The sequence below is a fragment of the Aquarana catesbeiana genome, linkage group LG01 (genome assembly GCF_042186555.1).
Source record: "Aquarana catesbeiana isolate 2022-GZ linkage group LG01, ASM4218655v1, whole genome shotgun sequence".
In the NCBI taxonomy this organism is placed as follows: domain Eukaryota; kingdom Metazoa; phylum Chordata; class Amphibia; order Anura; family Ranidae; genus Aquarana; species Aquarana catesbeiana.
Window position 1 is genome coordinate 201,176,409 of NC_133324.1, and position 22,195 is coordinate 201,198,603.

A 22,195-nucleotide genomic window follows, 5' to 3' on the forward strand; every position below is an offset into this window, starting at 1 on the left:
CATGTTGTTAGTTAGAAGCTGGCGGACTGACCATGCCCACTCATTATATTGTCTACTGTAGTGTATACGCTGCCGGTATTCTGTCATAACAGGCAAGTCAGCGAAATCTGCAAATACTTCTGCTGGAGAGAAAGCGGAAGTGATGTAATTGGAGATTTTGAAAAGTTGTCTCTTTTAACAGAACACTGGAACTGAGGACTCCCGCGTGCATGCGCAGGAATGATGTCATCGCGGTTCTGGCCAATCACATAGCCGGAGTGTGCGAATACGGAAGAAAGGTCGGGGGAAGATGTCAGTGGCGACAGCACGGCGCTGAAGGGCTTTGTTCTGAGGTAAGTATTTCATAATTTGCTAGTTAGGGTTGCCACCTGTCCGGGATTCACCCAGACAGTTCGGGTTTTGAATCATGTGTCCGGGTTTCAGTCGACCTGAAACCCAGACACAATATTCAGACAGGAATCTCTATAAAATATGCTAAAAAAAAAGTTTTTTTTTGCTGTGCGCCGCTAAATTCTTGGGTTTGGCTTAAAGAAAAAGTGGCAACCCTAGTGCTAGTATGCGATGCGATGCATACTAGCACATTATGCCATTGCCGTGCAGGATTGTTTTTTTTGTTTACAATGGGCACGGTTTATAACCGCTTTAACCACCTCCCGTCCGCGCTATAGCCCATCAGTGTAGTCTCATCAGTGCCCATCAGTGTAGTCTCATCAGTGCCCATCAGTGTAGTCTCATCAGTGTAGTCTCATCAGTGCCCATCAGTGTAGTCTCATCAGTGTAGTCTCATCAGTGTAGTCTCATCAGTGTAGTCTCATCAGTGCCCATCAGTGTAATCTCATCAGTGTAGTATCATCAGTGTAGTCTCATCAGTGCCCATCAGTGTAGTCTCATCAGTGTAGTCTCATCAGTGTAGTCTCATCAGTGTAGTCTCATCAGTGCCCATCAGTGTAATCTCATCAGTGTAGTCTCATCAGTGTAGTCTCATCAGTGCCCATCAGTGTAATCTCATCAGTGTAGTATCATCAGTGTAGTCTCATAAGTGCCCGTCAGTGTAATCTCATCAGTGTAGTCTCATAAGTGCCCATCAGTGTAATCTCATCAGTGTAGTCTCATCAGTGTAGTCTCATAAGTGCCCATCAGTATAGTCTCATCAGTGTAGTCTCATCAGTGTAGTCTCATCAGTGCCCATCAGTGTAGTCTCATCAGTGTAGTCTCATCAGTGCCCATCAGTGTAGTCTCATCAGTGTAGTCTCATAAGTGCCCATCAGTATAGTCTCATCAGTGTAGTCTCATCAGTGCCCATCAGTGTAGTCTCATCAGTGTAGTCTCATCAGTGCCCATCAGTGTAGTCTCATCAGTGTAGTCTCATCAGTGTAGCCTCATCAGTGTAGTCTCATCAGTGCCCATCAGTGTAAACTCATCAGTGTAGCCTCATCAGTGTAGTCTCATCAGTGTAGCCTCATCAGTGTAGTCTCATCAGTGCCCATCAGTGTAGTCTCATCAGTGTAATCTCATCAGTGTAGTCTCATCAGTGTAGTCTCATCAGTGTAGTCTCATAAGTGCCCATCAGTGTAGTCTCATCAGTGTAATCTCATAAGTGCCCATCAGTATAGTCTCATCAGTGTAGTCTCATCAGTGTAGTCTCATCAGTGCCCATCAGTGTAGTCTCATCAGTGTAGTCTCATCAGTGCCCATCAGTGTAGTCTCATCAGTGTAGTCTCATCAGTGTAGCCTCATCAGTGTAGTCTCATCAGTGCCCATCAGTGTAGCCTCATCAGTGTAGCCTTATCAGTGTAGTCTCATCAGTGTAGTCTCATCAGTGCCCATCAGTGTAGTCTCATCAGTGTAGTCTCATCAGTGTAGTCTCATCAGTGTAGTCTCATCAGTGCCCATCAGTGTAGTCTCATCAGTGTAGTCTCATCAGTGCCCATCAGTGTAGTCTCATCAGTGTAGTCTCATCAGTGCCCATCAGTGTAGTCTCATCAGTGCCCATCAGTGTAGTCTCATCAGTGCCCATCAGTGTAGTTTCATCAGTGTAGTCTCATCAGTGCCCATCAGTGTAGTCTCATCAGTGTAGTCTCATCAGTGTAGTCTCATCAGTGCCCATCAGTGTAGTCTCATCAGTGCCCATCAGTGTAGTCTCATCAGTGCCCATCAGTGTAGTCTCATCAGTGTAGTCTCATCAGTGCCCATCAGTGTAGTCTCATCAGTGTAGTCTCATCAGTGTAGTCTCATCAGTGCCCATCAGTGTAATCTCATCAGTGTAGTCTCATCAGTGTAGTCTCATAAGTGCCCATCAGTGTAATCTCATCAGTGTAGTCTCATAAGTGCCCATCAGTGTAATCTCATCAGTGTAGTCTCATCAGTGTAGTCTCATAAGTGCCCATCAGTATAGTCTCATCAGTGTAGTCTCATCAGTGTAGTCTCATCAGTGCCCATCAGTGTAGTCTCATCAGTGCCCATCAGTGTAGTCTCATCAGTGGAGTCTCATCAGTGTAGCCTCATCAGTGTAGTCTCATCAGTGCCCATCAGTGTAAACTCATCAGTGTAGCCTCATCAGTGTAGTCTCATCAGTGTAGCCTCATCAGTGTAGTCTCATCAGTGTAGCCTCATCAGTGTAGTCTCATCAGTGTAGCCTCATCAGTGTAGTCTCATCAGTGCCCATCAGTGTAGCCTCATCAGTGTAGCCTTATCAGTGTAGTCTCATCAGTGTAGTCTCATCAGTGCCCATCAGTGTAGTCTCATCAGTGCCCATCAGTGTAGTCTCATCAGTGTAGTCTCATCAGTGCCCATCAGTGTAGTCTCATCAGTGCCCATCAGTGTAGTCTCATCAGTGGAGTCTCATCAGTGTAGCCTCATCAGTGTAGTCTCATCAGTGCCCATCAGTGTAAACTCATCAGTGTAGCCTCATCAGTGTAGTCTCATCAGTGTAGCCTCATCAGTGTAGTCTCATCAGTGTAGCCTCATCAGTGTAGTCTCATCAGTGTAGCCTCATCAGTGTAGTCTCATCAGTGCCCATCAGTGTAGTCTCATCAGTGTAATCTCATCAGTGTAGTCTCATCAGTGTAGTCTCATCAGTGTAGTCTCATCAGTGTAATCTCATAAGTGCCCATCAGTATAGTCTCATCAGTGTAGTCTCATCAGTGTAGTCTCATCAGTGCCCATCAGTGTAGTCTCATCAGTGTAGTCTCATCAGTGCCCATCAGTGTAGTCTCATCAGTGTAGTCTCATCAGTGTAGCCTCATCAGTGTAGTCTCATCAGTGCCCATCAGTGTAGCCTCATCAGTGTAGCCTTATCAGTGTAGTCTCATCAGTGTAGTCTCATCAGTGCCCATCAGTGTAGTCTCATCAGTGTAGTCTCATCAGTGTAGTCTCATCAGTGTAGTCTCATCAGTGCCCATCAGTGTAGTCTCATCAGTGTAGTCTCATCAGTGCCCATCAGTGTAGTCTCATCAGTGTAGTCTCATCAGTGCCCATCAGTGTAGTCTCATCAGTGTAGTCTCATCAGTGCCTATCAGTGTAGTCTCATCAGTGTAGTCTCATCAGTGCCTATCAGTGTAGTCTCATCAGTGTAGTCTCATCAGCAAATATCAATGAAGGAGAAAAATTACCCATTTGCAAAATTTTATAACAAAATATGAAACTTTTTTTTTTGTCAAAAATTTCTGTATTTTTTTTGTTTATTTGTTTGTTTGTTTAGCAAAAAATAAAAACGCAAATGGTGATTTAATACCACCAAAAGAAAGCTCCATTTGTGTAGAAAAAAAAAAGGATAAAAATGTCATTTGAGTACAGTGTTGTATGACCTCGCAATTCTCATTCAAAAAGTGACAGCGCTGAAATCTGAGAATTAGTCTGGGCAGGAAGGGGGGGTTTAAGTATCCTGTAAGCAAGTGGTTAAATGAGGAACGTTTGTTTTCTTCTACACTGACTGAGGTGTCTTAATACATGAAGAGGTGAGGAGGTGTACAGTTCAGACTTGTAGTGTGTGGTGAGGAGCCCTTAGAGACATGCCTGTTCTCTGTACAGACACGCCCCTCACATAGCACACACCGGGCTCTGTACAGACACGCCCCTCACATAGCACACACCGGGCTCTGTACAGACACGCCCCTCACATAGCACACACCGGGCTCTGTACAGACACGCCCCTCACATAGCACACACCGGGCTCTGTACAGACACGCCCCTCACATAGCGCACACAGGTTCCCTCAGGCAGGAGACCAGATTGTGCACTATGGGCGAGGCTCCGCCCCCTCTGCTCTCGGGCTCCTCCCCCCCGGAGAATCAAGCTGTCCGTACTCCGCTCCGCTGTACAGCGCCATAAGTTCCCCGGACGGAGCCCGCAGTGTGGCCGGTACCTGGAGCTGTCACCCCGCCGTGTCCCCTCTGTGGAGCCTCACACCAAGTAAGTGTCCCCGGATAGGAGGAGGGTGGTCCTGGGATAGCTGAGCTCTCATCCTACAACTTCCCTCACAGACATGACACGGAGCGGGGCTCGGGGGGATCCTAATGGGCTCAGTCTATGGCAGGCGGGCGGCATTTTTTCCTGATGCGTTTCAATGCATGGCGGGTCTTTGGAGGAAAGAAAGCTGTAAATAGCGTCAGAGAATGGAGAACGCACCATGACGCATTACACAGTGTGCACACAGGGCAGATCTATGTGTTGTGACCCCAGAGAATCTACAGGGAAAGTCATGTATGGAGCACACAGCGTACATGTGATTGGCCGCTCATGTCAGCGCTTACTTGTGATTGGAGGTTGTGAGTGACCCCCAGACTGGACACAATTCATCTTGTAGTTTGTATATGTGTGTAGAACAGGGCACTGCTGAGCCCAGATGTGGGGCTGGCATCTTGTGCTCTATAAATCCTGTATAATAATCAGTGCTGAGCCCAGATGTGGGGCTGGCATCTTGTGCTCTATAAATCCTGTATAATAATCAGTGCTGTGATTGGGCCCCTGTGGGGTCATATCACCTTTTTAGTTTGGAGATGAATCCTGTCCTCTGTACACATGTATATGGCCCCCCTCCTCAGAGCTGTGTGCCCACCCGCTCCTGTCTGTCAAACTTTGGCATGAGATTGTGTCCGTGCCGGTGTGGCATGTGCCTCCACCTCTATGGGCTTCTAATGCCCCTTTCACACGGGCTTTCCAATCAGATCCACCTGTCAGTTTTTCAGGCAGACCTGAACAGACGCTCCATTCACCCCTATGGAGCAGCGGATGTCAGTGATGACGTCTGCTGACATCCGCAGCTATCCGATCCTTTCCGCCAAATCAAGACGGATGGTGGTCCTATTTACCATCCGATTGGATGAAAACGGACAGGCAGATCCGTTTTCATCCGACCTCCCCATAGAGGAGAGCGGGGCTCTGACAGGCCCGTTTCTGCACAATGAGTGGAGATGGACCTGTCATCCGCCTGCTGAGCGGGGAACAGCGGAGCAGAGTCCGCCAAATGGATCTGCCCTGTGTGAAAGGGGCCTACAATGTCACCGTACACCCTCCCTACCTCAGTCCTCGCTCTACTTGCCTCCGTGGGTGATACAGCTCAGTATATTTGTCCTGGGGTGTGATAATTGCTCTTCTTTCCCTGGGGACACCCGGATGGATCAGAGCAGTACTGATCGGTCAACATAGTAATGTGCTGACACTAACCAATCACTTTGTGGATAGGGACCACCCACCAAGGTAAGTGCAGCCAGGGGAGGGTGCAGGGTGTTCCCCCTTTTTCATTTTTTCTGAAAAGGTAAACTAACCCTTTTAATGTTGGTTCACACCACAAAAACGCACTCCAGATCTGTTTGTAATGCATTTCCCCATGCACATTTTTAACGTGTTTTCGACTCGTTCCAGTGTAGGGCTGCAACTAACGATTATTTTCATAATCAATTAGTGGGCCAATTTATTGTTTTGATTAATCGGTTGATAACCTTAGAAAAAAGTGTGGTGTATAATTCAGTTAATATGTAAAGTTTAAAAAAAAGGCAATTTATTCTTAAATATCTCTATGCAGTGCTAAATATAAATAACCAACTATATGGTTGGGGAGCAAAATGTCTAATCTACTCTGAGAATAACAGACAGAAGAGATATACTGTATATAGTATTAGAGGAGATATACTGTATATAGTATTAGAGGAGATATACTGACTATATTGATCCATGTGGCCATCATAAGGCTTGGTACACACCTGTGCAGTTTGCTTTTGATCTGTTTCTGCACTGCTTTTTGCTGTGTGTTTTGATTTTTGCGCACATGATTTTGCTGCGATTTGCGTTTTTTTTGGCCAATTTGTTGTTGGGCATATTAAAAAACGCATTACATGCTTTTCTGCAGCTTCTCCATTAAAGTATATTGAACCAAAAAAGTACCGTTTTGCGTTAAAAGTCCTTGACCCTTTTCAAATACGCAGTGGCTGAAAAAGCATAGATGTGAACATGTCCCGTACAAAGCCATGTAAATGAGCTGTAGTGCGTTTCTGCAAAAAGCACCAAAAAAACACATAGATGTGAACCAGGTCTAAGACATTTAGTAACATAATGGGGTTTTGGAACTACATTTCCCATGATGCTCATGCACTCTGCAGTGTAGTTCCAAAACATCTGGGGTGCCAAGGTTCGCCATCACTGCCCTAGTGAATAAAATGGCTGTTGTTGCAATACTTTATGTCACATTGTATTTGCACAGCAGCCTTTCAAACACAATTTATTTGGGGGGGGATACACTTTATGAATAAATATAATGTGAAAGTTAATGTTATGCTGTGTGAATAGATACCTAACATGGTGACAAACAGCGGGAATTAAGTCTCCATAGGCAACGCTTTAAAAATGTTTACAGGTTACCTGTTTAGAGACAGGGGAGGTCTTGCACTAGAATTATTGTTCTCGCTCTACCCATTACGGTGATACCTGACGTGTGGTGTGTAAAGGGGGGTGTGTCCTCTCCCTCCAATCAGCTCTCAGAGCTCTCCTCACTGTTGTAACTTCAGCTCTCCGCCCTCTGCTTTTCAGAGCTGAGAGATCTTGTGTAAATTTTTCGCTTTGAATGGATGTAGGGGAAAGATGGCTGTAGATCAACAGGTAGAACTTATATAGGAGGATTTATTTCATATTTGTGTATCACCTGAGGCCAGTCACTTCACTGGGTTTACAACTACTTTAAAAGAAAAGTATGTTTTTTTTTTTTTTCTATTACAGATTCATACTCACCTAGGTGGATGCAGCATCAGACCGATGCTGCATCTATCCCCCGCCATCTCTGCACTGAGAACCGAACATCGCTCTCTGCTGAGAACGGGTCACAGCGGTGCAAAACAAATTGCACTCCTGTGACCCAGAGCAGCGACGGCTGGACTTCTTTTAAATGGCAAACTGTAGGTCACTGTGTTTGGAACGCAGCATAAAGGACGTTCTACATCTACAATGTCCTGCGATGGATTGGAAAGGTGTCTCTTTTTTTTTTTGGAGCACAATACATGTTATGTGTGGAGTGGACAAATCCAAGTTAACCCTTGCCATCCTTTCCACCTGGTCAGCCCCTCCCTGGCGCTGTGTAGAGAACGGTATGCACAGTTACTGCTGTCCAACTCTTAAAAAAGTTTATAGAAGTGATAAAACTCATGGCTGAGCTGCAGCTCTCATTACCCTCCCATGTCAGCGGAGTGCTGAGTTCATGAGGTTGTTCAGTTATGTTAGATCAGTGTTTCTCAACTCCAGTCCTTAAGGCGCACCAACAGGTCATGTTTTCAGGCTTCCCATTATTTTGCACAGGTGATTTGATCAGTTTCACTGCCTTAGTAATTCCCAAAGCCGTTTCAGATGAGGGAAATCCTGAAAACATGACCTGTTGGGGCGCTTTGAGGACTGGAGTTGAGAAACACTGTGTTAGATTATCACATCCAATGTACAGCATTGCGTATGAAGATGAATATGATAAATGGTGACTGTGGGGTTGATTTATTAAAACTGGAGAGCGCAAAATCTGGTGCAGCTCTGCATAGAAACCAATCAGCTTCCAGGTTGTTTTGTCAAAGCTTAACTGAACAAGCTGAAAGGGGTTGTAAAGTCAGAAGGTTTTCTATGCATTACGATAAAAAGTCTTCTGTGTGTAGCAGCCTCCCTCAGCCCCCCTAATACTTACCTGAGCCCCATCTCTCTCTAGCGATGTCCCTCGGCCATCCGGGACTCTCTTCACGATTGGCTGAGACACAGCAGTGGTGCCATTGGCTCCCCCGGCTGTCAATCAAAGTCAGTAAGCCTATCAAGAGAGAGGGGGTGGTGCCGATCGGCAGCTCCGTGTCTGAATGGACACAGGGAACTGCAGCTCAGCTTGGGTGCCGCCATAGCAAGCTGCTTGCTGTGGGGACACTTGACAGGAAGGAGGGTCCAGGAGCACAGAAGAGGGACCTGAGAAGAGGAGGATCCAGGCTGCTTTGTGCAAAACCACTACACATAGGAGGTAAGTATAACAGGTTTGTTATTTAAAAAAAACAACACCAGAGCTACACCAGATTTTGAACTCAGTTTTAGTAAATTAACCTCTTTGTATTGTAGCAGAGTTCATGCCATGTGTATCCTTCATCAGAATATAACTGCTGGGTGTTTCCATATTATTCCCCTTGGAGTCAAGGTCAAGACTGCATTAGTTAGGAGTTGTGTTTTTTAATTTTTTTTTCAGTGTCCTAAGACTAAAGCTGGCCATAGATGCCATAGCAGGCTAAATGGAAAAAAAATAACAGATTCCTCCATTCAAACAAATTAGGTGAATGGAGGAATCTCTCCTGTCAAGACATTGTATTGGCTGCAGCCGCGGATCGAGAAGAGTTTTCCAACCTATCCATTGGATAATCTAATGATCGACTTCTGTTGAACAGGGGCGGCCACACACTGTATGACATTCCGCCATTCCCTGCAGAACCAGACAAATTTTGATCCATCTATGGAAAGCTTTAGCTGGTGAGCCAGCCAAAATTGAAGCTGTGGGTAGCCCTGTTGACCCCCTCTTGCCTGACATTCCTCAATTGGAGAAAAATCAAAGAAGCCAAGCAAAAAGTTGTTGGCTGAACAGCGGCTGCATTCAATCAGCTGCAGTCACAATTGAGTATTCTAACAGTTGCAGGTGGCAGATCAGAATACAATAGTCGACAAGAGAGATGTGTTTAGTGTGGATAGGAAAACCTTCCAGTATATGGCCAGCTTTAAAGGGAATTTAAATTTGTACAGTGTGTTAATGCACATGCATTGCGCTAAAGTGGTTGTAAACCTCAGACATGAAATATGAACAAAGCATATCCCTCTATACTGTGTACTTATCTTAATCCAGAGCACTAAGTGTCATTCCTGTCTTCTGCTTTCTTCCTTTGCTATCAGCGTGAATCACTTCTGACAAGTTTTCCTGACACCAAGAGAAAAAAAAGGTGACAGGGGAGCTCCGTTGCTGTGTGAAGGGGTGTGAGTCCCTTCAATCAGCTCTGAGCTCCCTTCATTAAGCTCTGCTGAGTGTAAATTCAGCTCACCTCCCCTTTTTCTGACAACTCAGAAAAGCTTTATCAATTCTAGATTTTGAACAGATGTAGAGAAAAGAAAACTGCAGATAAACCGGTAAAACTTTATGTAGGAGGATTTGTTCCATCTATGTGTATCACCTGAGGCCAGTCACTGAGTATATGTAAGGGTTTACAACCATGCAATAGCTGTATATATACACATTCATTGCGGTTTGCAAGTGTATTACCAGGGTTATGGCTGAAGTTATCAGCCAGAATTTTTATTTCTTTTTTTCAGCCGGTGGCTGGCTTTCTCTTGAAAGCATTCTGAGCAGCTGGAACATTTTCAGAAGCGACAGAGAATTGGGGTTTTTGACCCCAGATCTCTCCATAAAGAGGACCTGTCATCCTTATTTCTATTACAAGGGATATATCCTGTGATGCATAGATATAAATTCACCCCTGTAATTAGAATAAAAGTGATCCAAAAAAATAATAAAGGGACAGTGTGAGATGGCAAGAATTGTCCTACAAAAGGAGAGTTTGCTGTGGGAAGTGCAGAGTACCCGACAATGCAGGAAGACAAGACATTCCAAAGGAGAATCCTGTTGGCACATCTGGAGAACATAGTTACATAGGTTGAAAAAAGACACTAAGTCCAGTTCAACCATAAAAATAAATAAAAAATAATATCATACAATCCCATATACCCAATCCTATATCCACAGTTGATCCAGAGGAAGGCGAAAAACCCCAGCAAAGCATGCTCCAATTTGCTACAGCAGGGGGAAAAATTCCTTCCTGAGCCCCCGAGAGGCAATCAGACAAAAATAAATAAGAAAAAAAATAAATATTAAAATTAAATAAATATTAAAGCACCTACATCATATGTAAGGTGTTCGCACCACACATGTGAGGTATCGCCACGAACATTCGAGCGAGAGCAATAATTCTAGCACTATACCTTCTCTGTATCTCTAAACAGGTAACCTGTAAAGGCGTTTAAAGCGTCTCCTATGGAGATTTTTAAGTATTGGAGTGCTATTTAAAATGAATGGCACTGCAATGTGTCAATGCATAAAATATGTTGCTGTGCATTGCAGTAACGCATCAAGCAAGCCTTTTTACTATTCTCTAAATTGGTGCCTTTCATGTCCGTGTCCAGGAAACCAAGTGAACAGGCCAGATCTTTAGGATGTCTTTGGTTAGCTGCCTGCCAGTGTAGCTGATACGGTTGCCCTAGTGATCCGAGAGTCGGTTATTCCACATTCACATACGAGACTATGTACTTCAGATTGTTATTAAACTTAGCCCTGATTCGCACCAGTGGGATTTGTCATGCCAAAAATCGCATGACAAGTCGCACCCCATTGCTGACAATAGAACCATTCAAATCATTGAAACTCAAATCAGGTTCATGCGCTACTTTTTTTTGCAATTTCATTGCGACTTGCATTGACTTCTGTTAAATGAAGTCGCAAGCCGCAGTGAAATGGCACATTAAACTTTTAATTTGCACTGAAGTAGTGCGGTTTCAAAGCTGCACTGGTGTGAACCGGGGGTAAAGGCTGGGGTCCAGAACGTCAGCCATACTACAGGTGGGCAGTGGAGCGCATGCTGGGCATATAACTGTGTTGGTAGATGTTCTCCAGCCTACTAGAAAACCACGGTTCTCATACATGTGATGGTTTCCTCTCCTCTAAGAAATCGGCTGTACTTTAAATGTTTGTCAGGATGTTGCAGCTTCATAGCAAATGATGGTGCGGTTTAAGTTGCTCAGTGATTGCTATGAGGACAGGCACATAGGTTAGCACAGATCTGACCCTTTATAGTCTTAGGGAGCCAAAGTGTGATACTTGTGTGAAAAGCTTCAAATGGAAGCTGACATTCTGACTTCTGCAATTTTTATACAAAATCTAGGGCAGTATTGACCCTTGTGGGGAAGTGGAACTAGATCAACTTCAGTACCTCAAAATGAACCCTTTGGTTAGAGATGAACAGCTTCCGTCTAAGGCTTCTCCTTGAAATATTTTGTTTTGGGGCTGATTGTATTTTATGTAGGCATTGCACCTTTGAAAGTTGTATAGGTGACATTAAAGGGGAAAAAAAAAAGGTTTGTGCAGTCTTTACAACATTGCCAGCCTATGATTTCTTCTGTTGAGTTTCCGCATAAAGGGTGTCTCCCCTGTCTCCAGTGTCTCTCTGGTGACACCCTGACATGCAGCAGGGCCCACCAGCACTTTGCCTGGCCGGTACATGCACAGTAAGAGCTGCTGCCTGTCAGTGCTTTGGCACTGTGATCAGCTGGCCAAATGGATGAAGCAGGGATGTCTGCAGGTTGTAAGGTACAGGTTCTTCTACAACAAGCAGCACATCGCCAAATTTGTAACATCTCCAGATGGTGACATCACCGAACTGTAATCCAAATCTTGTAAGGATAATAGGTAACAGTGTCTTAGATGATCTCCTGCTGCAGATACACAACTACCCTGTTTCCCTGAAAATAAGACCTAGCGTGATTGTCAGTGATGGCAGCAATATAAGCCCTACCCCCCAAATAAGCCCTACCCTGTTTCCCCCAAAAATAAGTCCTACCCTGAAAATAAGACCTACAAGGACTTTAACTAGGGCTTATTTGGGGGTTAGGGCTTATATTGCAGCCATCACCGACAATCACGCTAGGTCTTATTTTCAGGGAAACAGGGTATGAAGCAATAGGCACAGTCACATGTCAGGAATATGTACTTTTATACACATTGTAAGAATACTGTAATTCCTCTTGAAGTGGAACCCAAAAAGGGAAGTTCCGCTTTAAATCTCCCTCCCCTGCCACATTTGCCATGTCATGTTGGGCCTTTTTTTGACACCAGGGACTGCTTTCATGGAAGAAAATTTTGCCAAGGACTGGGAGGTTGTTTCAAGGGTTTTGGCGGTTATGGTGTCAGGAGGGTTGAAACGCATTTCTATTCTTACATTGTAAAATATAATGAAATACTTCAACTCTCCATAATGCTGAATAAGTGTCACTGTAGCCTGCCATCAGATGCAGCTTGTCACTTTGTAAGGCCAATTTGTAAGGGTTTTGTACAGTGAAATAACTTAATAGTAAAGCCTCTGCCCAGTGCTATGGTCTCGCAAGGAATCTGGCAGGACCTGGAAACCAGCACATGCAGTTTATTTACAGGGTTCTGCTCCTAATGAGATTTGAGACCCAACAGTGGTGATGCGAGCAATGAGGCTCTGGTCTCTGCTCATCTGCCGTTCACCTCCTTCAGTGCAGCCTGGCTTCAAGTAGGGCACGGCATCGGTCCATGGCCCAGGGAGGGGACCCCTGCACTAGTCGATCCGAGCAGAAGATTTCTTTTCCTCCTCCCTCCCCGCAGTCTTCTGGGACACGTCACAGGTCCCAGAAGAACAGGATCATTTTCAAAGCCTAGCATGGCTTACTCATGTGCAGTGAGCAGCCGGCTGTGAAGTCAAAAGCAGAATAGCCGGCTGCCCACATTTTGGATGCTGGTGCCAGGAGCCTGCAGGTTAGTGAACAACTAGCCTGGGTGAGGACGGTCATGGACCCCTGGACAGGTAAGTGTCATTTTATTAAAAGTCAGCAGCTACATGATTTAGATGCTGCCTTTTGATTTATTTATCTCTCCCCCCCCCCCCCCCAGAGTAAACCTCCTCTTTAGCCTCTTTATGCCTCTTTAGGTTCTTATCTCTGGGGGGGGGTAAATTAACCACTTGACCTCCAGGCTTTTTCTGGCACTTTTGTTTTGTTTTTTTTCATATAACAATCAGTATTTTTTGCTAGAAAATGACTTGGAACCCGCAAACGTTACATATATTGTAACCTGGGGTAGCTCTGTAATAACCAACAGCCAGTTTATTGAAAGCAAACAGTTCATTTATTTCAATCAAAACTAAACGACAGCTTACTTCAGCCATAGTAAATAAGTCCAAAATCCTGGTATTGGTAATTTAAAGAGGAAGTAAACCCTATTGGGTTTTACCTCCTTTTTTTGCTCGCTGCAAATCCTGAAAATGAAAAGCATAATGGGCTAGTATGCATCGCATACTAGCCCATTATGTGCCACTTGCATGCAAGAATCCAGCGATGTCCCCTGTGTAGGCAGCGTCCATCTTCTGGCCCCTCTTCCTTCTGTGATTCGCCGGAGCCGCGTGATGTCACTCCCGCACATACGCACGGGAGCCGCGATTAACGGCACAGGCTAGGGAAGAAACGGCACTTAGTTTAGGTTCTTCCCCGCGCATGCGCCGTTGGAATTTTCAGCGGACTACAAGTGAAATATCTCCTAAACCGCGCACGTTTAGGAGATATTTCCACTACCTATAGGTAAGCCTTATTCTAGGCTTACCTATAGGTAGAAGTCCAAAAAGTGGGTTTACAACCACTTTAAGCAGGCTCACCGCTAGTTTTTCTTTGGTCCCATACAGGGGTTAGGCTTCTCCAGAGCAAGGGTGCCATGTAGGTCAGCAGCCTGTGTCTCCTTAGGTCAAAGAGCTCTCTCTCCCACTTCTCCCCTTCGACACAGGTGCATATTTCCCTCTGCTGCCTTTCAAGCCTCCCTCGGGACATAACCCCTTCAGTACCAAAGTCCTAGTGATCAGGGTTTGAAGACGATGCACCGAATGGGTTTTTTGGGGCCGAAACCGATGCCGAAGTAGGCTTTTTTTTTTTTAATAAAAAAAAAAAAAAATATATATATATATATATATATTACCCCAAAAAATTATTGGATATACAAAATTGTGTTACATTCGTATTCGTTATATTCAACTTAATCATTCATTCATTTTATGAAGAAAAGAATACTACAATCCAGTAATGTCAAAAAGTACTTTAATAAAAAGTAACCCACATAAAATTGGACAGTGGACACAGAAGATAAAAATAAAATAAGACTGCAGTCAGTGCACATTGCACCACCATACCAAATAAAACCGGCATAAAAAAAAATAAAATAAAAAATATATAATATTAATAATAAAAATTAATATTAATATAAAAATACCAAAGACTGACTTTTTTATATTAATTTCCAACTTACATCAGAACTAGAAATTCAGTTCTCTCTCCCTAAGGTGTCAGCGTCTGGATGTGCGATAAGTGTATGTATGTAGCTGCGGGTTATACAGTAGACCGGGTCTAACAGTAGACCGCACTGTGTTCCGGGTATGGGCGGAGACATCCTGGGACACAGACTAGTCTACAGCAGCCAATCACAGCAAGCAATGTAGGCTAGTCTGTGTTTATGGAAGTCACCACTCATACCTGGAACACAGTGCGTTACTGTAGTATGTAGACTGCCACAGATACAAAACATACAGTTTTGCACATGCAGCGGGCTGACAGCTTAGGGAGAGACAATGACAATGACATAGTTTGGCCCAACAACAGAACAAACTATGTATAAGTAAGTAGTTCTTTAAAGAACAACTCTTTCAACTAACCATAACAGAAATATGGCAGAAGGCAGTTATTCTGTTTCACAGTTTCTGTAAATATAACGTAGTACAGTGCTATGCTATAATAACATTTTTATTTTATTATTTTCTTTCAACTTAAATGAGAACTAGTAGTTTTTTCCCCACGTTCTCTCCCTAAGGTGTCAGTGGCTGGAAGTGCAATATAAAAGACAAGTGTACGTATGTATGTAGCTGCGGGTTAGATACATACTAGTCATACAGTAGACCGCATTGTGTTCCGGCCCCCGGTATGGCCGGAGACATCCTGAAGTGGAACTAGTCTACAGCAGCGGTGCTCAGCCAATCACAGCAAGCAACGTAGACTAGTCTGTGTTTATGGAAGTCACCGCCCATACCCGGAACACAGTGCGGTATAGTACTGTAGTATGTAGACAGCCACAGATACAGAACATACAGTTTTGCATTTGCACATACAGCTGGCTGACAGCTTAAGGAGAGACATAGTTTGGCCCAACAGCAACAAACTATGGTACAGTAGTTCAAGAGCTGGAGTTCTCTCTTAAATTGAAGTGCAAAAAACTGTAGAACTACAATGAACAACCAACAAATGGCACAACTAGACAATTGGAACATACTAGGTAGTCAGTCATACTATGTTGTATGTTCCAGTTGTCCAATGCTACGGTCTATGCTACGGATTTTTAAATCTATTTCAGTAAAAGTGGCAGATTTCGCTTTAAGAACAAAAGCTGTTCAGCTTTCTCACAGGAGAGACGGTTTCTCTTCTCATCAAGAATATAAGATGCTAGACTGAATAGTCTTTCACTCTCTGTACTGGTGCTTGGAGCAGATAAATATCTGCATGCAATTTGTGCAAGCAAGGGAAAACGTTCTTTGTTGATGCGCCAGTACTCAAGGGGATTGTCGCTTCTGGCAATAGGCTGTTCAGTTAAATAAATGTGCATTCGTGTAAAATTTCTTCAAACATATCAGATATGGAGGGAGTGTGTTCCTCTTCACTTGTATGCGACCGTTTCTCTCCTCTGTGCGACACCTCGAAACTCCTTCACTAGATGCTTCCACCACCTCCATTTGTGCCAGTATCATTTCCCGTGCACGCTGCTTTTTCTCCACATTAAAGTAATGCTCTTTAAATCAAGGATCAAGAACTGTTGCAATGCAGTACAGAGGGTTGGACTCGGTGTCTTGAAATCGGTTGGTAACGGCCTCCAGTAGAGTGGTTTTAGCCGTTTTTACGCCATGGTCTGTTTCTACCTCTTTTCCAAGCAGACGCTTCAGTGCAGCAATCAAGGGGATAACTTCAGCAATGGGAGCATTAGCTGAGCCTATTTCTTTTGTTAACTGTTCAAATGGAGATAGAAGAGACCAACTATTTTCAACTAACGTCCACTGATGTGCACTCGGTGTTGCTGGCAGCTCGTAATCTGCAATGTATGCAGCTAAAACACACTTTTGTTCAAAAAGACTTTGTAGCGTATACAGTAGTAGGTGCTGTTCCAACAAGTGGCTAAATCTTGCTGTAGTCGTTTCGGTGTCATTCCAAACTGCATCTGCAAAGCTTGTAATCTGGAATAAGCAAGTGGAGAATGCTTAGGGTGACACACAATTTTTCTTCCTTTTGATACGATATCAGATATGGTGAGCTGACTCGGCAATCCTTCATTCACAGCCAATTGTAGTGTGTGTGCCATGCACGGTATGTCTTGAAGTTCACTGTCCTCCATTGCCTTTGCCATGTTCCGCGCATTATCTCGGACAATCAAATGCACTTTAGACTTCTCAATGTGCCAAGCATGATTTTTAAAGCATCAGATATTGCTGCTGCAGTATGTGATCCAACAAACTCACGTGCGTTAAGTAGGATGTTTTGCAATTGAAATTTGTTATTTATCCATTGCGCTGTCAGGCTGAGCATGGTCGTTGGACTGACATCTGAACTCCAAATGTTGGTCGTAAAACTGATTGCTATGATGTCGGTAGTCATGAGCTCCTGAACGTGTTTTCTGACACTGCTAAACAATTCATGTAGACTGGTATCTGCAAAGTAGCGTCTGCTTGGTAGTGAGTAACGCGGCTCAATATGTTGCATGAGCCTACGGAATCCAGTGTCCTCCACAACAGAGAATGGCTGGTCGTCTAATGCAATAAATTCCATAATTTTAGCTGTAATAGCATGAGCTTTGGGACTGTCACTTGCATGTTTTTTAACATTTTCAAACGCTGTGGCCACAGATGGTGTTAAGCCTAGAGCACTTTTTGAAAGTGGCACTGTTTTCTTGTAATCAGAATGCTGAACTGGATGACATATTTTCAGGTGATGTATCAAACCTGTTGTTAAAAAATTCTTTGGCACTGTACCCCCTCTTGAAATTTCTGTTGAGCAAAGAGTACAGATTGCAAATTTGGGGTCTTTATCAGAAACTTTAATATATTTCCACGCCTCAGATATGGTCCACCTTTGCTGGTAATGTAGAATAATATCATAGAATGATTTATAGTGGGAGTGAAATCTGAGGGGGGTAAAAAAAAGACTAAATCAATTTAAAAGCTAAACCCCAGGAGGCAGCTTTAAAAAAATAAAATAAAAACTAACCAATCCTCCTTCTTCCCTTTTTTTTTTTTTTTTTTTTTTTTTTTTTTATGGTGCTGCTCTTGGCATGCAAGGTAGTTATGTCTGCAGTACATCTGACTTGTACCAAAAAAATATAATTGAACTGAATAAATTTGATTTGAAATGGAATGGAAGGCTTGCAATGCAAATTGCAATTGCATGCTTTGTCTCAGCGTAGTATTATAAGTTATACAGTTGTACGACACTGACATGACAGCAAGCACATTAATTTTTTAAACATGACGGTACGCAATAAATAGAATTGTTAATAATTATATTTATTGCATACTGTCATATTTAAAAAAAATCATGCGCTTGCTGTCTTGTCAGTACTCTATAACTTATACTATGCTGTCAAAGTGACACATTCAATAACAGCAAGCGCATGAATTTTATACTGTATACTACAGAATAGCACAAAAAAAATACCTTGCAATTCATTACATAACATTCCATTTCAAATCATATTTAATCACTCAGTCAGTTCAATTATATAATTTTTTTTTTTTTTTTTGCTACAGGTCAGATCATATGTACTGCAGTGCAGACAAGTGGTCATTTTAAATAGTCAGTACTAGTACTATAATAAAATAATCAAGAAATAAAATTACTAGTTTGTTTCTGTCAGTTTAAGAAGGCAAAAGCAGCAATGCTCACCGGCGAATAGTAATGGTAGCCATCCATGAGTGACAGTGCCCACTCTTATACTTGAGTATGCTATGTGCAGCCCTCTATGAAGCCGTCTCTCGCTTCCCTGCAGCGTTTCCCAGGTCCCAGCAGCGTCTCCCAAGCACGAGGAGGGGAAGGTGCCAGCGTCTCAGCAGGGAACGTGCTTACGAGTGCGGCGTTGCGGCGTCTTAACCACGAGGAACATGCACGCCGCCCACACAACGAGTGTTGTCACCCGCTGGTTCTACCGCCTCTACTGCGCAATTTTTGGCGCCAGTATCGGCAAGAATTCTCTTTCGTTTTTTTGGCCGATATGTTTCAGTGGCCGAAATTTCGGTGCATCCCTAATAAAAAAAAAAAAAAATATTATATATATATATATATATATATATATATATATATATATATATATATATATATATATATATATATATATATATATATATATATAGCTATATAGCAGAGGCCCTAGAAAGTGAATTGGTGGGTCACAGTTCCTAGCTGCAGGCATCATCCCAGTAATAACCACTTGAAGCCCAGCGAGATATCTGCAAGCGGGTAAAAGTCAGCAGCTACAAATCGTGTTTAATAATTTTTTTTTTTTTTTTTGCATGCAGGGACATCTTTCAGGGTTTGGAAATTCTGGCTAGGAAAGGTGAAGTTCCTGTTTAAGTATTGCGAATGTGTACTCATTTTTCAAGGTACTTGACTTTTTCTTACAATGATATGGCAATCTGGCTTTGTTTCAAGCTGAACTGAAGAGTGTAAAACACAAGCATTTAAAGACTTAAAGGATATGTGTATTTTTCAACCCTCCTCCAGCATGCTGACCATAGGATATACTTGCCTACAGAGAGCTGGTCAGTGGGGTTGCCTGTCTTGTCTGTAATATTTAGAAGACTTCCATACCCTATTGGCACACGTGTTGTAGTCTCTTTTAACCTCACTGGAAAGCCTGTCCACTTCAGGGAACATCCAACAGTCAGGCTTTATAGTATATACTAGGGATGTCCCGATACCGATACTAGTATCGGTATCGGCACCGATACCGAGCATTTGCCCAAGTACTTGTACTCGGGCAAATGCTCCCGATGCTTCCACCGATACCTGGAAGTCAGCTGTGATCGGCGCATGGGGGAGATACAAAGATTCTCCCCCAGCGGCTTTCAGCTGCTTTAGTGACATACAGCTGTGATCGGTCACAGCTGTATGTCACTGCATCCTCCTCCGTGCCCCCTCTGTTCCTCTGTGCCTCTCCGCTGTCCCCTGCATTCCTCTCTCCTTATCTGTCCCTCTCAGCTGTCCCCTCCGTAGTGCTCTTCTTATCTGTCCCCTCCGTTCTCCCCCTCCGTTCCTCCGTCCCCCTCCTCCTTCCTTTGTGTATGGAGAGAGTCAGCTGACTCTGTCTATTCACATAACTGAAACATTGTAATCTCCTGTGATTACAATGTGTCAGTTTATGAATGGAGAGAAGCCGCTGTCTCCTCTCCATTCATTCTCAGTGCAGCTGACGCTGCAGAGAAAGGGACTGGGGAATCTCTATCCTCTGTCTCTTTCTCTGTCTCAAGGGGGAGATATCAGAGGTCTGTTAAGACCCCTGATATCTCACCAAAGCCCCCCAAAAGGGCTGATTAAAAAAAAAAAAAAAAAACAATAAAGAATAAAAAAAATATTATTGTAAAAAAAAAAATTGTAAAAAAAAAAAAATAACACACACATACAACGTTCACCCCCTCCCCCCCCCCCAAAAAAAAGCAAGCACTGTTAATAAAAAAAAAAAAAAAAACTGTCACGTGACATTAAAAAAAAAGTATCGGTAATCGGTATCGGCGAGTACTTGAAAAAAAGTATCGGTACTTGTACTCGGTCCTAAAAAAGTGGTATCGGGACAACCCTAGTATATACTATGGTGGGAAGGAAGAGGATCCGAAAGGAAGAGTGTACTCTTCAGGTTGGCTTGCTATTATTGTCATGTCTCTTACCTATTTGTGAAATACGGCTATGGTTTTTCCAGTGTCACTGAGACAGTGAGAAAACCGTTATAAACAGTGACACGTTTGATAAAAATCTAGCCTGCCCTGAATAGTGGAGAAATGGCTTGTGACCTTTGTATGTACACACCAGTCTCTTGAAGACTGCAAAGCCTTGTTCATATTTCTTTCCCTTCATTCTTGGATGAATGCCAGATGTATGGGGCACCTAACCTGAAAACCTCAATGTGAGTCGTAACTCTTGGAAGGAAATGTTCTTAGAGCGGCTGTGATTCTACGATTCCTGGCTGCTGGGGTTTTGTTGACCTGCTTGGGTTGCTATTTTATTTTTTAAGGTAATTCTCATATACAAGAAAAAAATAAGTATCTAAAGCCAGTTAATAAGAAGTGGGGACTGTTTTTTGCTTTTTTGAGGGGAGGTCAGCCAACAACAGCTAAGCTGATAATAGCTGTTTTTATGAAGGTTAAATTCTCCTGCTGCTTCTTATGCCTCTCTTTTGAGGATGCAATCATAGAATGTCTTCACCTAAGTAACTGTCCACCCTCCGCAGTCAGGATTCACTGCCTTTTTTTTTTTTTTTTTTCTTGAGTTTATATTATGGCTGATGCTGCAGCAGGGTTAAGATTTTGTGGAGATGCTGGTGGGACTTACTACGTTAAGATGTTGATTTACCAGAAAAACAGTTGCTATAAAGTACATTTTCATAAAGAACATTAATCCACAGTACTTTCATAACAACAGTTTCTGATTTTTGCATTTTGAGATGAATTGGTACACCCTTATAGGGTGCCAGAAGGATGCAGCATCAGTTGATCTATGCACCTCATATGTGGCCAGGCAGCAGCAACAAGAGCCAAACCCTACACCTCATAAGTGGGCAGGATTTCTGCATTTTAAAGATTGATTGGTACACCTTTTATAGGTGGCCAGTAGATACAGTCAGTCTCTACACTTTAATAAGGAAAGGAATGGTCGGCACTCAGGATGACATCCAAAATAGTATTCCTTTATTAAATACATGTACAGAGCTGTAACACGGCCTACGCGTTTCGGACGTTAGTCCTGAGCAATAACTAAGGACTAACGTCTGAAACATGTAGGCTGTTTTACAGCTCTGTTCATGTATTTAATAAAGGAATACTATTTTATATGTCATCCTGAATGCCGACCATCCCTTTCCTTATTTTGGTATGTTAGAGGTGTCGGCAGCCTCAAGGTCTGAGCACTGGGCAGAGCTTTTATGTGGGAAGCTTTCAGCACTTATACACTTGTTGTCCTTTGTCTGCACCTTATAGGTGACCAGGAAGCAGCAGCAGAGAATTTCTGTACTTCATAAGTGGTCAGGAAGCAACAGCAGTCCAAACCTGTACTTTTTTTTTTTTTTTTATATAGGCGACCAAGAAGCAGCAATCAACCTTGTAAGTGTTTAGACCCCCGCATAATTACTTTTAGGTGGCAAGGAATCGGCAACCAATCTGTTCACCTCATAGGTGAAGAGATTGGTTGGCCAGGAAGCAGCAGCAGTCAATCTCTGCACCTAAACTTATATAATGTATAACCTGTATTAAAGCAAGCTAATGTTAGACAATCGAATTATCAGTTTACAAATGTTGTTATTATTATTATTATTATTATTATTATACGAGATTTATATAGCGCCAACAGTTTACGCAGTGCTTTACAATGTATAAGGGGGACAGTGTTTAGACATTTGCATGACAACTAACATCCAAGGTGTGTTTGCTGTACAGTGAGCTAGCAATAGGTACTCCTTCTTGTACTGTGTATTTGGAATGGCCTTTTTTTGTAATATAGGTTTTAAGATTTTTTTTTTTTTTTTTTTTCTTTTTTACGGTTACCTTATTTTGCCTAAAAAGTGTTCATAAAGACAGGAAGTGGCCCAACTCTTAGTTTGTTTAAACGGTTGTGTAAGATGGTAGTAGTATGTGTTTATAAATGT

The 22,195-nt window shown here is 43.0% G+C and overlaps 1 protein-coding gene across 2 annotated transcripts in view; it reads left to right on the forward strand.

The window, feature by feature from the left end:
- The first annotated feature begins 4,252 nt into the window (after positions 1-4,252).
- The window catches only part of TNFAIP8 (TNF alpha induced protein 8), a 150,399-nt gene continuing 132,456 nt past the window's right edge, over positions 4,253-22,195 (forward strand). The window contains exon 1 of one of the 2 annotated variants that reach the window (XM_073624671.1): positions 4,253-4,410. In XM_073624671.1, the coding sequence (XP_073480772.1) occupies position 4,410 (1 nt within the window). In that variant the 5' untranslated portion in view covers positions 4,253-4,409. Of the gene's footprint in view, positions 4,411-18,866; positions 18,945-22,195 lie in introns of those variants that run through there. The other variant, XM_073624672.1, reaches the window with a different exon arrangement.